Source organism: Polyodon spathula, chromosome 4 (genome assembly GCF_017654505.1).
Source record: "Polyodon spathula isolate WHYD16114869_AA chromosome 4, ASM1765450v1, whole genome shotgun sequence".
Lineage (NCBI taxonomy): Eukaryota > Metazoa > Chordata > Actinopteri > Acipenseriformes > Polyodontidae > Polyodon > Polyodon spathula.
The window spans coordinates 28,080,713-28,094,388 of record NC_054537.1 but is presented as its reverse complement, the minus strand read 5'-3'; the positions used below and the strand labels follow the sequence as shown (position 1 = coordinate 28,094,388).

Below are 13,676 nucleotides of genomic sequence, written 5' to 3'. Positions count from 1 at the left end.
TAAATCAAAATACTGATAATGTAAATGAAGTAGATGGGATTTACAGTAGTTTAAAGCATATCGAATCACACCTCGTTTTCTGAAAGCCACAGTTGTGATTTAAAGTAACTTTTTTTTTTTTTTACGTGAGTGCAGTCGATTGGATTCTAATGGCCTAGTCTGTGACTGTGAATTAATGTGGTTGGCTGAACTGATGAAAGAATATATAAAGAATGGCAACACTCAAGCAGCAGCCACCTGTGAACATCCCAGGAGTTTACAGGGCAGGTCTGTTGCCACAGTAACAACAGAAGAGTTCAACTGTGGTGAGTAAAGCTTGTTGTGGGACACGTTCTTCATCCTTTTGGTGTTATATTACACATATTTTGTATTTCATGGCTGCATAGGGAACTTCAGGGGGCAATGATAAAAGCCAAGTAGGCACTTGCTCCCTGTCACAAAGACGCTGTAGTGGATGACGTCAGACCAGAAACAGGAACCAACACAGAACGCAGGTTTTGAAATGGTGAAGGCACTGATGCGCAGTTTAATAATCAAACAGACAGAGACGTATTGTTTGGTGAAGCTGAGCGATTGGTTGCGCTCAGCATTTAATAAACAAAATAAAATATTTAAATAAAAACAGCACACGCCACTTGAGGCCAAAATAAACAGACAAACAAAACGGATTAACACTACACGAAACAGACACTAACAAACAGTGGACGAACAGACAAACACTGTGAGTTTAAATCAATTATTTACTTTTACTTCTCTTTGTTTTCTCCGTCTCCCTACCCGTTCTCCACTCACCATACACACAACCCAGAGTGAGTGAAAACAGCTTTTATGCAGCTGTACCGAGACTGTCTCAGTACAACTGCACGTGAATCAATCTAGTGAATTTCCCGTGTTCACATATTACTACATTTTACCTGCACATGAAGTGTGCAATCCTCGTGCCTAAATACAAATATACATTTTAAACACTCTTGTTACACAAACCCATTTATATCCCGTGTACCAATGACTATACACCAACGTTAACACACCACACGCAACATATAACACAGAAATACACACAGGGTCAGGGCAACATTGCCACACTCCCTCAATAATTTAGTACAGTAAATCATTTTAAAGCTGTGTATTTAGTGTAGGTCTTTTAGTCCATCTCCATAACTTTGAACAAAAGCATGTGGTTGAATGATTTCTTTTGATATCTCTTCAAGGGTATACTTTCCATTTTTCTTTGTACATAGGAAGCCTTCTGTTTTATTTTATTTCTTTATTTTTACTATGTTTCTAATTAACAAAACAAGGTACAAAGTGAATGAACATGCCACTGCAAGAGCACACCCTGTTGTATAGTTGCCATATGTTCAAATCGGCAGTAACTGAACCTGATATGTATATGTATAAGAGAGATTATATATATATATATATATATATATATATATATATATATATATATATATATATATATATATATATATATACAGTGCCTATAGAAAAGTCTACACCCCCTTTCAAAATTTTAACCTTTTGTTGCCTTACAGCCTGGAATTAAAATGCATTAAAATAGTTTTTATTTTTTTTTTTTTCATTTATCTACACATCCTACTCCATAACTTCCAAGTGAAAAAAATATTCTAGAAATTTGTAGTAGCAATCCTAAATGAGCTCAGGTGTAAGCAACCGCCTTCAAAATCACACACCAAGTTAAGTGGCTTCAACCTGTGTTAAATTGTAGTGATTCATATGATTTCAGCATAAATTCAGCAGTTCCCTCTGCTGGGTAGTCCATTTAAAGCAAAGACTCAACCATGCGCACCAAGGAGCTTTCAAAAGAACTCCGGGACAAAGTTGTTGAAAAGTACAGATCAGGAGATTGGTATACAAAAATATCTAAGGCCTTGAATATCCTTTGGAGCACAGTCGAGACAATTATTAAGAAGTGGAAGGTGTATGGCACCACCAAGACCCTACCTAGATCAGGCCGTCTCTCCAAACTGGATGATCGAGCAAGAAGGAGACTGATCTGAGAGGCTACCAAGAGGCCAATGGCAACAAAAATCGCAAAAGCTACAGGCTTTTATTGCTAAGACTGGTCAAAGTGTGCATGTGACAACAATATCCCAAGCACTCCACAAATCTGCCCTGTATTTTACTCAAGAAAGCCCACCTTGAATCCCATTTGAAGTATGCAAAAAAATACTCAGGAGATTCTGTAGCCATGTGGCAAAAGGTTTTGTAGTCTGATGAAACTAAAATGCAACTTTTTGGCCTAAATGCAAAGCATTATGTTTGGCGCAAACCCAACACAACGCATCACCCAAAGAATATCATCCATACTGTGAAGCTTGGTGGAGGAAGCATCATGTTATGGGGATGTTTCTCATCGGCAGGGACTGGGGCACTTGTTAGGATAGAAGGGAAAATGAATGGAGCAAAGTACAGAAAAGTCCTTGAGGAAAACCTGCTGCCCTCTGCAAGAAAGCTGAAACTGGGACAGAAGTTTATCTTTCAGCATGACAACGACCCAAAGCACACAGCCAAAGCTGCACTGTAGTGGCTAAAGAACAAAAAGGTAAATGTCCTTGAGTGGCCCAGTCAGAGCCCCGACCTAAATCCAATCGAAACTTTGTGACATTACTTGAAGATTGCTGTCTATCAATGCTCCCCAAGGAACTTGACAGAGCTTGAACAGTTTTATAAAGAAGAATGGTCAAATATTACCAAATCTAGGTATGCAAAGTTGGTAGAGACCTATCCCAACAGACTCACAACTTTATTAAACATATAACTTTTTGTCAAAGCTGCTTATAGTTTATCTGAACAGTGTCAGATATATGAATGGAGCAGTATTGCTGAACCTTCCGTGTCTCGGAACAGGATTGGTTGCTTTCTTCAGTGCAAAGTATTGATTGGCTGGTTTTGGTGGATAATAAAATACATTTGGACCAATTGTGTCTTTGTTTTGTATTTACTGTCCAATAGAACTAGGCTTTAAAATACAACAAGTCAAAATGAAAAACCCAGTACTCGCGCGGATGGATTTAAAATTTGAGTCACAGGTGATGCTGTGACATTCCATCTATTGTCTATTAATGACCGCTATAGCTGGAAGCTGATTGGCTGATGATACTGAATCGTTTTCTAATATCTTTTAATGCATTTGGCACAATTTAGCTCTTAGATTTTAATATAGAATGGAAAATATATGTGCAAGGTAACAGTGTTTGTTTTGATTAGGAAATCAATCGTCATTATGTCAGATCAGTAGCTCATCTCATGAGCTTTGTTATCAGCATTCCCTTCTAGTGTAAATTCCATATTTTATTTAACCATCTCATACTCAGGATAAACATACTGCTGGTGTCACTGCAAAATGGAATGTGTGTGCCACGTGTAAAATACTGTGTAACATAAAGTGAAAACATGTTAATAAACCTTTGCCAAACTGGGTAAATCTTACAGCAGTACAGTATGGTAAAACAAATGACAAATCTATGGTACAATATTTGTATTGCTGCTGTCTTCCACAGAAAGGCCCCGTATCACCTCAGAGCCCCAGGATGCAGATGTATCACCTGGAAATACTGTCCACTTCACTTGCAGAGCTGAAGGGAATCCTAAACCTGAGATAATATGGCTTCACAACAAGTAAGTGCAGTGTTTTAACCACACCAGGGGCACCCCTAAAATGTCGGTAAAAAGATTTGACATTTATGTGTTTTGTATTGTAGTCATTCCAACCCATTTAATTGAATAGGAAGCTGAATAAAATATAACATTGTATTTAATATACACAACTTAAACAAATTACAAAAATAATGTAATGGAATACAAATGTTAAGCTTTTAAATGCTGTTTTTTTTTTTAATGTTAGACAGATAACAATATAAAATGAAAGCCCAGAACAGAAAGAATGCAGATTTGTAACATACTGTAGGCACAAGTGTTTAATATAGTTTACAACAGTAAATATGATTCTTAGTCCTAGTAACTGTGCATGAAAAAAATGCTAGACTGTGGAGCAATGTTCACTTGTTCAAAAAGTTAAATACTTATCCAAACTACTATGAGGTTTAATAAAATATAAAATGATCCAATAAATAATACAGTAACATTTAGCAAGTTATTTTAGAGTATACACATTATTGAGAGGAATGGTAGTTCCTCGCGCCAAGTTGTCAGCGAGGAATTAGCGCAGCAAAAGTAAATCAGTAAAACACACCATTTCACTTTGAATTTGTAGTTCCCAACACTGTTAGGTGAAATGTAAAAAAAAAAAAAAAAAAAAAAAAAAGGCAATACCTGATAAGAAAGTTGTCAAAGTAAGGTAAAAACATGCTCCTTTTTCTCCTGTTTTTTTGCAAATTTTTGCAGACCCCAGGCACTTTTATTCACACTTATGTATATTACAGGACATCCGAGTTTAATTACAATTAACTTGTTTTGTCAGCATGGAAATACACTTGGGAACGCACTTATTGTGACGTCTATATCATTTATATTAACTGATTTATTTCTGTTTTAAAATGGAACATTTGCATACAGAAATATATATTTTTTTAATATATATATATATATATATATGCCATGCGTAGGATTTGAAACTATAATCTTCAGTTTGCAGCGTGTTGTGTTACTGTCATCAGGGCTACACGATTAGTTTGAGAAAACAAGCAGTATTTTGAAAGATGAAGTCAGCCAGCTGAGAATTCTCTGGACTTTGTAATTTTTTACATCTGAAACAAAAACACATTGGAAATGTGAAGAAATGCCAAGTTATCAAAAGTTCCCAGCCATTTAAAGTGGAGATATCAAAAACACAAGCCCCAAGCAAATAGGCACAACTGTAACTTGGCTTGTGTTTTTGCAAGTTTGATCAGCTTTTATTGTGCCTGAAAAACACAAGCCAAGTTAGTAGACCCCCATCAGTTTTACAGTTGTGCCTATGTGCTTTGTGCTGAGCAAGATTGCCCTAATGGTTTCTTGAAACTTGGCTTGTGTTTTTGATCTCTCCACTTTGAATGGCTGGGCACTTTTGATAACTTGCCGTTTTTTCACATTTCCAATGTGTTTTTGTTTCAGATATCATAAACTGGAGCAAGATGATGCTATTAGGTTACTTTGGTTACTTTTAAACATTTTTAAATTATAGCAATTGCCCATCATTTCTGTGGAAATAGTCCAGATGTCCCTGTTGTGGTCGAGAACAATTCTAAAGCAGACTCTCTAGTTCTCAGTCAAAAAGATTACTAAGTACTGTATTAAAGTGCACTATGGGCACTGCAATTAGGCATTGCCTATGAAAAGAGTCACGCCTCGAATGCTGCTGTTTTAATGGTTTCAACAGTCTGCCTTAAGGTTTACCACTAACAATGTGCCAGTACCTTCTAAAACTAATAAACATATTACAGCAAATGTTAGCTATACTGTGGTAGAACAACCTTACTCACTCTATGAATGACAAACATATTTTGTTTTTAATCATATTTTTGGCATTTCAATTACACATTATCTCACTTGGAGATCAACCATTAGGCATACAATGTAACAATTACAATGTAACAATTTTAATTTAAATCAATTATTAAAATACATGTGTATATTAAAATTGTGTCTTATAATTTAAGGAAATGTGTCCAAAATGGTTAAAAGTTGAGACAACACTCAATATGAGGCTGACTTTTTTTTATGAAAAAAGTACAAAAATGATAACTGATAGATTGGTAAGCAACCATTCCCCACGTCCAGCAGGCAAGTGCATATAATAGACATCTATCAGCATTTTTTTTTTAAGCTCACATACAGTGCTATGGTTTTAATCAGAAAGGACTGAATGCATGTGACAAACCAAAGATCTCGCAGTCATGTGAAAACTTGAGACCAGAAGTTAAAAGGTTAAGCGTTTTTACAAGACCACTTGGTGTTCATAAGAGGAACCACATGCAAGATATTATAACACACTGTGCAGACAGCTTTCCCTAGCCTAGCCCTCCTTTCTAAACTCTGGCAAAAGCTCAAAAGCTGAATCATTGCACAAACTGTGTGATCTTTTCACTTGTTAAATTACATTTGCAGACTGCCAACTTGTTTTTAAAATCCGTGCCAGAGGAAGCTCTAGGTAATGTTTTTGGTTCTTATGTTTCTCAGTGTTTAAAAGCAGACTGCTTTTGCTGTGGCTTTTTTTTTTTTTTTTTCATTACTGGAGGGGAAGACATTTGCTGTTCCCTTTCAAGCATGGAATGTTCTCCTTTACCGATTGGGATAGCCCTTTCTGTTGCCTGATTTACCTGAGTACTTTGTCAAAGCTGCTCGAATAGAGCCCCCTCTACATAGGTATGAAGGGTCAATAGACTGAATGACATATCCCCAAAACCCTGGTTTTGGGACCAGAGTGTTAAGGGCAGCCACTCAGTCTACCCTTTGACACAGATGTACCATAGTATGGATTAACATACATTTTTGGCTCTAGTTTATGTAGACTATATGTTATAGATTTCTTTTTATAGCACACACACTGAGGTGTGGGTTCTCCCCACAATATTTTAGGTTCTGTGGACCATATGTCAAGGGTCCTGCAAACCTGGATTTTGGGACCAGAGTGCTAAGAGCAGCCTCCCAGTTTACCCCTTTTAGCACATCTACCAGTGCTGCAAGTCCTGCACTTGTGACAGCTTGGGTGTACTGGCTAACAATTCATACATGTATGGGAACATTTGGTTATATCAGAAATCTGGTTCACTGAAATAGAAATTTTATCCGTTACCTTTCGAGGTTGCTGCGTTCACTCCAACACAGTGGGCTTGAATATAAATTGGTTCTGAGCCCTTGTGCGTGTGGCACTGTATCTCCTGCACAGAGGGGCCTTTATTAAGTACTCAGGTAATTCAGGCTACACAGAGGTATATCCCAATCGGTGATGCATAACATTTCTATTTCAGGGAACCAGGGTTATGATATATAACCTAATGTTATAGCACAATAGAAAGAAAGCAACGCTGATGTACAGGTAAGTAAGCTGGGCTGAGCTGAGTGGGGGATGGAGGGGGGTGATGCTGGCATGCCAGAATCACTGTTGAGTCCTCTTGAGGTGTCGTGGGCTTGTCAACGAAACACTGAGGATGGAAGGTGCCCACTTGAAGACCCCAGAGATGTACCCTACTTAGCTCAATCCAGACTGTTGTCATGCTGATGCGCTGGAGAGACCGCACTGGGTTGATCCCCGGAGCCAGCATTGCAGCCATTGTGTGTGCTGATGCGCTGGGGAGGCAAAATGAGCTAATCGCTGGAGCCAGCATTACACTTCAGCAATCAACACCAGACAGAAGGATATCTACATCATCAGATGGAAAACAATGCAAATGGGTGGAGATGCAGATGGATCACATTAGTTTACTGCAAAGCTACGTCTTAGTTGATGCTTATCTTGGCGAGAGCCGAGTTCAAATCAGCATGAAGTTCAACATCTACTCCCATGTAATGGAAATCCTGTTATGACGTTTTCCCTTACACAGTACCACATTTCAAAAGTCATGAATTGTCAAAATCGATGCTTTTATTTCGTACGTAGGTTTGTTATTTAAATTTGTTTTCACAGATAATTGGAATAATACACTGTAGCTTGTTTGTGAGGTTGTCGTGTGCATTTTTTTTAATGGTATTTGGAAACACATTTTTCACATTGGCTAAAAGAGTGTAAGTACAATTAGAATAAAAGCCTTTCATTTGTAAGAGTGTTTGCAAATGGTGTGGTTATGTGGTGTATTATGTGATCCACTAGACTTTTATATAAGTTTTGTTAGACTTGAGTGCAGCAATAATGGAAAAGCAGAAGGATATCGGTGACTTCAGAATGCAATGCCTCATTGACCAACTGCACAGTCCATCAAGACCATTTCCCTAGTGTTCCTGGACTGTCAGCATTTGAAGACAACCAGCACTGGAAGGCACTACTCTGGTCACAAGACAATCATGGTGGGAATCTTCAACCTTCAAAACCTTAAACAAACTCCTTCCTTCCTTATCTTTATAAAATCAGGATTTCCTGAGTGGAACATCAAACAAGCTTTGATGTTACAATGACTTAAGGTAATAAAATGAAAGTGGACCCAAGTGGTCAATAATATTCTGATAGGTTAAGGAATAAGGGGTGATGTCTAAGAGAAACTATATTAACCCCAGCATTGTATTGTCTTGTTGATTCTGTTATGACCTGTTTAGGGGCAATGGAATACCCAACTGTTCGACTGTATTGAATAAAATATCTTTGTTGAAATCTACGACGGAGTTCGGAATCACAATTAATTATACTGACGGATGCATGAAGGAAAACCAACCTCTAACTAACCTTTTATTTTAAATTCAACAGCTTGCTTATTAATATTAATTGTATGATATATATTTTTTGTAAAATACCTCTGTTTTGTAATCTCTTCTATAAATTGAATTGAATAATTATAGTTTTAATATGTGCAATGGCACATTCCAACCACCTCTGTTACCCATAGCTACAGTATTCGTATCACCCTGCACTTTTAAGAACACCTGTTTTTTTGTTTTGTTTTGGTTTTATCTGTCAGGAGCTTGAGTAATTTAGAGCCGTAGAAAAAAATTAGAATTTTTATTTATAGTAATTCGCTGGGCTGCAGCAGCAGCTTTGCGTGGTTAATGAATCTGTTCAGACCATTTATATTTACTGCAGTACAAGATAGATTATATGATTTAGTAACTTTCTAAATGATTGCATATGCCCATCCCTGGTATAAACTTTGTAAAGTGCTTATTAAAACATTGGTTTAGTCAATGATATTAATTGGGATCAACAGATATTTCACTCATGGCAGTTCTAGCATTATAGCAAGCCAAGCTGTAATTTTCAAGTAGAATCAAGGTGAAGCTCACTCTTTTTTGTTTATTTAATCATTTATAGCAATGAAATTAATATGAGAGATGATGTTCGTCTGAACTTGCTGGTGGATGGGACCTTAATGATTCAGGATACAAGAGAGTCTGACCAGGGCACTTACCAGTGCATGGCCAAAAATGTTGCTGGAGAGACTAAAACCCAAGGAGTGCTGTTGAGATACTTTGTTACCCCAAGTAAGAAAGCTGTGCTACTCTTTTGTGTTATTTAAACATTTATATATACTTGTTTAAGGTATTTAAACATATTTTATTTATTTAAGTGGTAACGTATTGCTGCTATGAGTGTATTATGAAATACATCTCTATGCCAATAATTTGCCAAAGAAAAATGTATGTGATCATTAACAAAAACATGAATTAAAAATGTGTCGGTGAAACTAAAACATTTCTTTTAATTATTTTAAATTATTAGTCTGTTGCTTAGTTCTGTACTTGTAAATTAATGTGAAATATGGGAGTATTATACTTATTCTCTAGTTGGTGAAATATATATTTAAAAAAAAAAAAAAAAACGTGTATACATGCACCGTCTACCCAATTGGATTTGGCATCGCCCTGTCATGTTGTCCTGATATATTCTATGTCATTTGATTACTTTGGAAGGCCGAACAAAAGCCGTAGCCTACTTAACCATCAATGTGGACAAAAAAGGATAAAGCAGAGGAAAAACTAAAGTCTTATTTTTAGTGTGTTTTTATGTCATGTCAGATGAAAAATAAATAAGGACATGACTCTGGGTGTAAATAGGGAGAATGACAGATATTTTGGTGGGACAGAACAAGGGAGTGGAGCCCTCATTCCTGCCCCTGGAACCACACGTAAAGGTTAGAGAAAATGTATTCTAAGGATCGTAGAGTATTCAGATCTTGCTCTCTCTTGCAACAGTGATTGTTTTTGGTTCCCCACAATAAGCCACTCATTTTCAATCAGAGCACCAGTACTGTTGCAGGAGGAAGCGTAAATTAGGTACACTGGGCTGCTTATAAGAAAAAGTAACAGTTGAAAAAAGTACTTCCCATGTTTAATTACCTGTACTGTGAATAAAAAAGGAAAACAAAAAGAAAACTATCAGGAATATGGTGAAAAACAAATTCTGCGATATACACAACAGCAAAGGAAAGCAATGAGTTTCTTGTAAACACTGCAGGGGGTTCTGTCTCACTTTTTACACGCTTCCCTACATATTGTACTGTTCATTCATACACCTTGACAGTCATCTCATTAATCAAGCAAATTGCTTCTTTAATTTCCTACTAATTGAAACGGCTCAGTGCTTATCTAAAAGCCATCTCTTCTGATTTGAAGATACTTGTTCCTTCTATTCACTGTTAAATGATACTGTAAATGCTTCCACTTATAATTATTCTTTTGTACTCAGTGTACTTGTGGATTAGTCCTAATGTTTTTGCTTCATATCTGCTTGTAAAGTTTGTTTGTCTGTCTTTACAATTGTTTGTAAAGCAGCTTGCAGTAATCTGACGTGTTAGCTCATCAGTTGGTTAACTAATTCTCTTGCAGCCAAGCCCAGTTTTGTGATACAACCACAGAACACAGAGGTGCGGGTTGGGGCCAGCATTACCCTGGAATGCAGTGCTACAGGGCACCCACAGCCACGAATCACCTGGACCAGAGGAAATGGAGATCTTCTCATGAACATCTCTCAGCACACTATCACTTCATCAGGAGGTCTCTTTATTCAGAATGTATCTTTGGAAGACCATGGTCAGTTTATTTGCCATGCCAGTAATAACCAGGACTCCATTCAGTCATCAGCTGAAATCATTGTTCAAGGTAGGCTACATGAATTGGGTTGTTATACAAAAATAATAATAATAATAATAATAATAATAATAATAATAATAATAATAATAATAATAATAATAATAATACAATTTTGAATCTTAGTAGAATGAATCTGAGACTGAATTTGGGGGGTAAATGCATCTTGCAATTTCTATATTTTTATGGTAAAAAGAACATACCTGTAGTAAAACATTTTGTTGTATGGGTATATTTTCCATTTAAACACATTAGCAGGGATTTCCAGTGGAATACAGCAGTTGAGCAACTAATTTGTTCAACATTCCCTTCAATAACTTAGTGCTTCTTGTCAGTACAGTTCCTGTTACTTGCCAGTCATTTCCTGTGTGGTTTCAGTTTTTCCATGTTTTATATGGCTCTTTCCTCAGTGGTTTAACCTTTTTAGTATTATTCAAGTTGTTTCCACTTCACAGCTACATTGAAAACAGAAAAAAAAACATCATCCTATATGGTGTAAAGGAATTGTGTTATTAAGTTATTATTTTTTATTTTACTTTGTCTCCAGCTCCCCCTAGGTTTACAGTGACTCCTATTGATCAAGTTGTGATAGAAGATCATTCTGTAGACTTTGAATGTGCAGCTGTTGGAAATCCACCTCCTGTTATTGCCTGGACCAAAGCAGGTAACAGATATCTCGACCTTCGTCAGCCTGTGTGATTAAAGGCAAGGTTTACAATTTTTGAAAGTGTTCTAGGTTCCCTGTCAAGTACGAAATGTAACTATTACTTAAAGGGTATTTATCCTAAATACCCTAGAAACCTTAATAACATATATCAAAGCTGCATGTCAGAGCCTATAATAGTCATGCCAGCCCCCGAGTGTATAAATGGACTGCAGACACAGACATCATCATATTTTTCCATCAATGTGACCTGAGCGGGAGAGACTACAAACAGATAAGTATTAAATTACTTATATCTGCTTATTTGCTTGTATAATTACACTAATTAAAGCAATTTATTGTTAAGTGCTTATAGTAGTTGCTACTTACACATATTGTGCACTCAGCCGTGGTTTTCGTTAGTCCCGCAGCGGCCTTGTGCCCCGCGCAAAGCCGGTGGCCCTGTTACCCCTTCCCTGGGATTGAACAACCATAAGGCGGCTACTTGTTTCTCTCTCAGCCTGCTAGCTTTGTTTGAAATTTAAAAATAAAATTTAGTTTTTTGTTATGAAAATGATATAACATTAATGGTAGTCGAATTGTTACTGTTTTGTGCGAGAATTTTTCTGTTTTTTTCCACAAAAATATGAACGCAGCTGCTGGGCTACTGGGCTCAGAAGTCCTGCGTTTGACCCGAGATGCATGCTTGGGGCTGACTGCTTGCAGTTTTCTCCCACAGTTTCTCGTTGCCACATTAGTTCTGCTTGCAGAATTATTGTTAAGACTGTTATGGCTCTAATAGTAGGTTTCCCTTAGTTTTCGGACTGTTGGGTTAACCAAAAGCGCTATAGGTGAGCATACCTATAGATCGCTTCCAGGGTTAACTGTAAGTCCAGACCTGCTCCCGTTTCTGCCGGTACGAGGTCCCTAGCAGTTGCTGGATTCACTAGCACTTGCTGGGCTCAGCTCTGCTTCGGGTCGGGCTGTTCACAGTCCCTCCCACAGTGTTTCGTTGCCGCCCTGGTCTTTGCTTGCAGTGCCATGGCGAAGACTTTCAGAGCACTGCCAGTAGGCTTCCATTAGTCTTAGGGCTGTGCTGGCTTGTCAGAAGCTATATAGGTGGGCATCCCTATATGTTGCTTCTTCAGTAACTGTAGGTCACAGACCTACCCTGTTCCTAACCCTGTATACGTACTGAACAGTGAGCGAGGTTACCGCACTGGTACAAGTGGTACCGTACTGTGTGTACTGGTGTTACATCTCCAGTCTGATACCGAGCATACCTTGTTGACAGTCCAGTTTCTGTCTTTAGTAAGCTGAGGTAGACACGCTGGTGGTAGATGCCTTGGTACACCAGTGGCCAAATCAACTGTTATATGCCTTCCCACCGCTCACCTTGCTCCTGCTGTTTGTGGAGTAAATCAGGCACCTGGCCAAGGTGTTCTCAGTAGCCCCTTATTGGCCCAGGAGACACTGGTCTAAACCGTGATGCAGCTCCTGGCATTGAGCCGGCTGGGTCTGTCCAATAGGGTTACTTATTGTCACCTTACAAAATGTCAGAGCAGCGTCCACACATTCCCAGTACGGGTACAAGTGGAGCATCTTCCAGATCTGGTGTGCCTTCAACAGGCAGAGCAATCCAAAGCGTTACGTGGTGCTTTCAATTGAACGACCTGTATGCCGAGAGTGCTTCGTAACGTTAGCTAAAATTCAGAGGCACTTACTCAGTGGGCGTTTCAAAATGGCGGAGGTACAATACCAGTGCGGCGACTGTGATGTAATTTCCCCATGTATTGGACTTTCTGACATATCTGTATGCATTCTTTTTCATAAACTAACAGTGTAATTATTTGACTTTTTCCTCTGCAGCATCACCTGCAACATTCGAAATGCTCAGCGTGTTATTGTTTGTAAGGTCAGCCTTACATAAAGGAATATTTTCTTAACTGCATTTAAAAAGAAAAAATAATAGACGAATAGCACAGTGTTAAAGGTGAACTATATGTAGCGCTGTTTTTTTTTTTAATAGTTTTGCTGTTTCTGCGAGATTAGGCTTCACAGTGTGTCTGGGCTGAAAAAGCACAGCAGTATAGACTACACTGAAAACATTAAACCCTTTTTTTTTCGTGGCAGAAAGGGGACGTTAGAATAAACTTTACTAAAATTAGGTACTTTTGCAGTGTTCCATTTCTATCTAACAAAGAGCACATTATAAACAAAATTATTTATGTACTATAAGACTTCAATCCTATTGGAGAGAAAAAACAAACAGTCATTCACAGATTTATTCAAAGAATTGTTGAGGAAATAATTTCTTTGGAAAGTTTAAATTTTT

At 37.7% G+C, this 13,676-nt stretch overlaps 1 protein-coding gene across 1 annotated transcript in view; it reads left to right on the top strand.

Moving 5' to 3' along the window:
- The window catches only part of LOC121314371 (peroxidasin homolog), an 89,056-nt gene that overhangs the window by 50,313 nt on the left and 25,067 nt on the right, over positions 1–13,676 (top strand). The window contains exons 7-11 of the mRNA XM_041247552.1: positions 136–305; positions 3,528–3,645; positions 8,924–9,093; positions 10,438–10,710; positions 11,246–11,362. Of these exons, the coding sequence (XP_041103486.1) occupies positions 136–305; positions 3,528–3,645; positions 8,924–9,093; positions 10,438–10,710; positions 11,246–11,362 (848 nt within the window). The remainder of the gene's footprint in view (positions 1–135; positions 306–3,527; positions 3,646–8,923; positions 9,094–10,437; positions 10,711–11,245; positions 11,363–13,676) is intronic.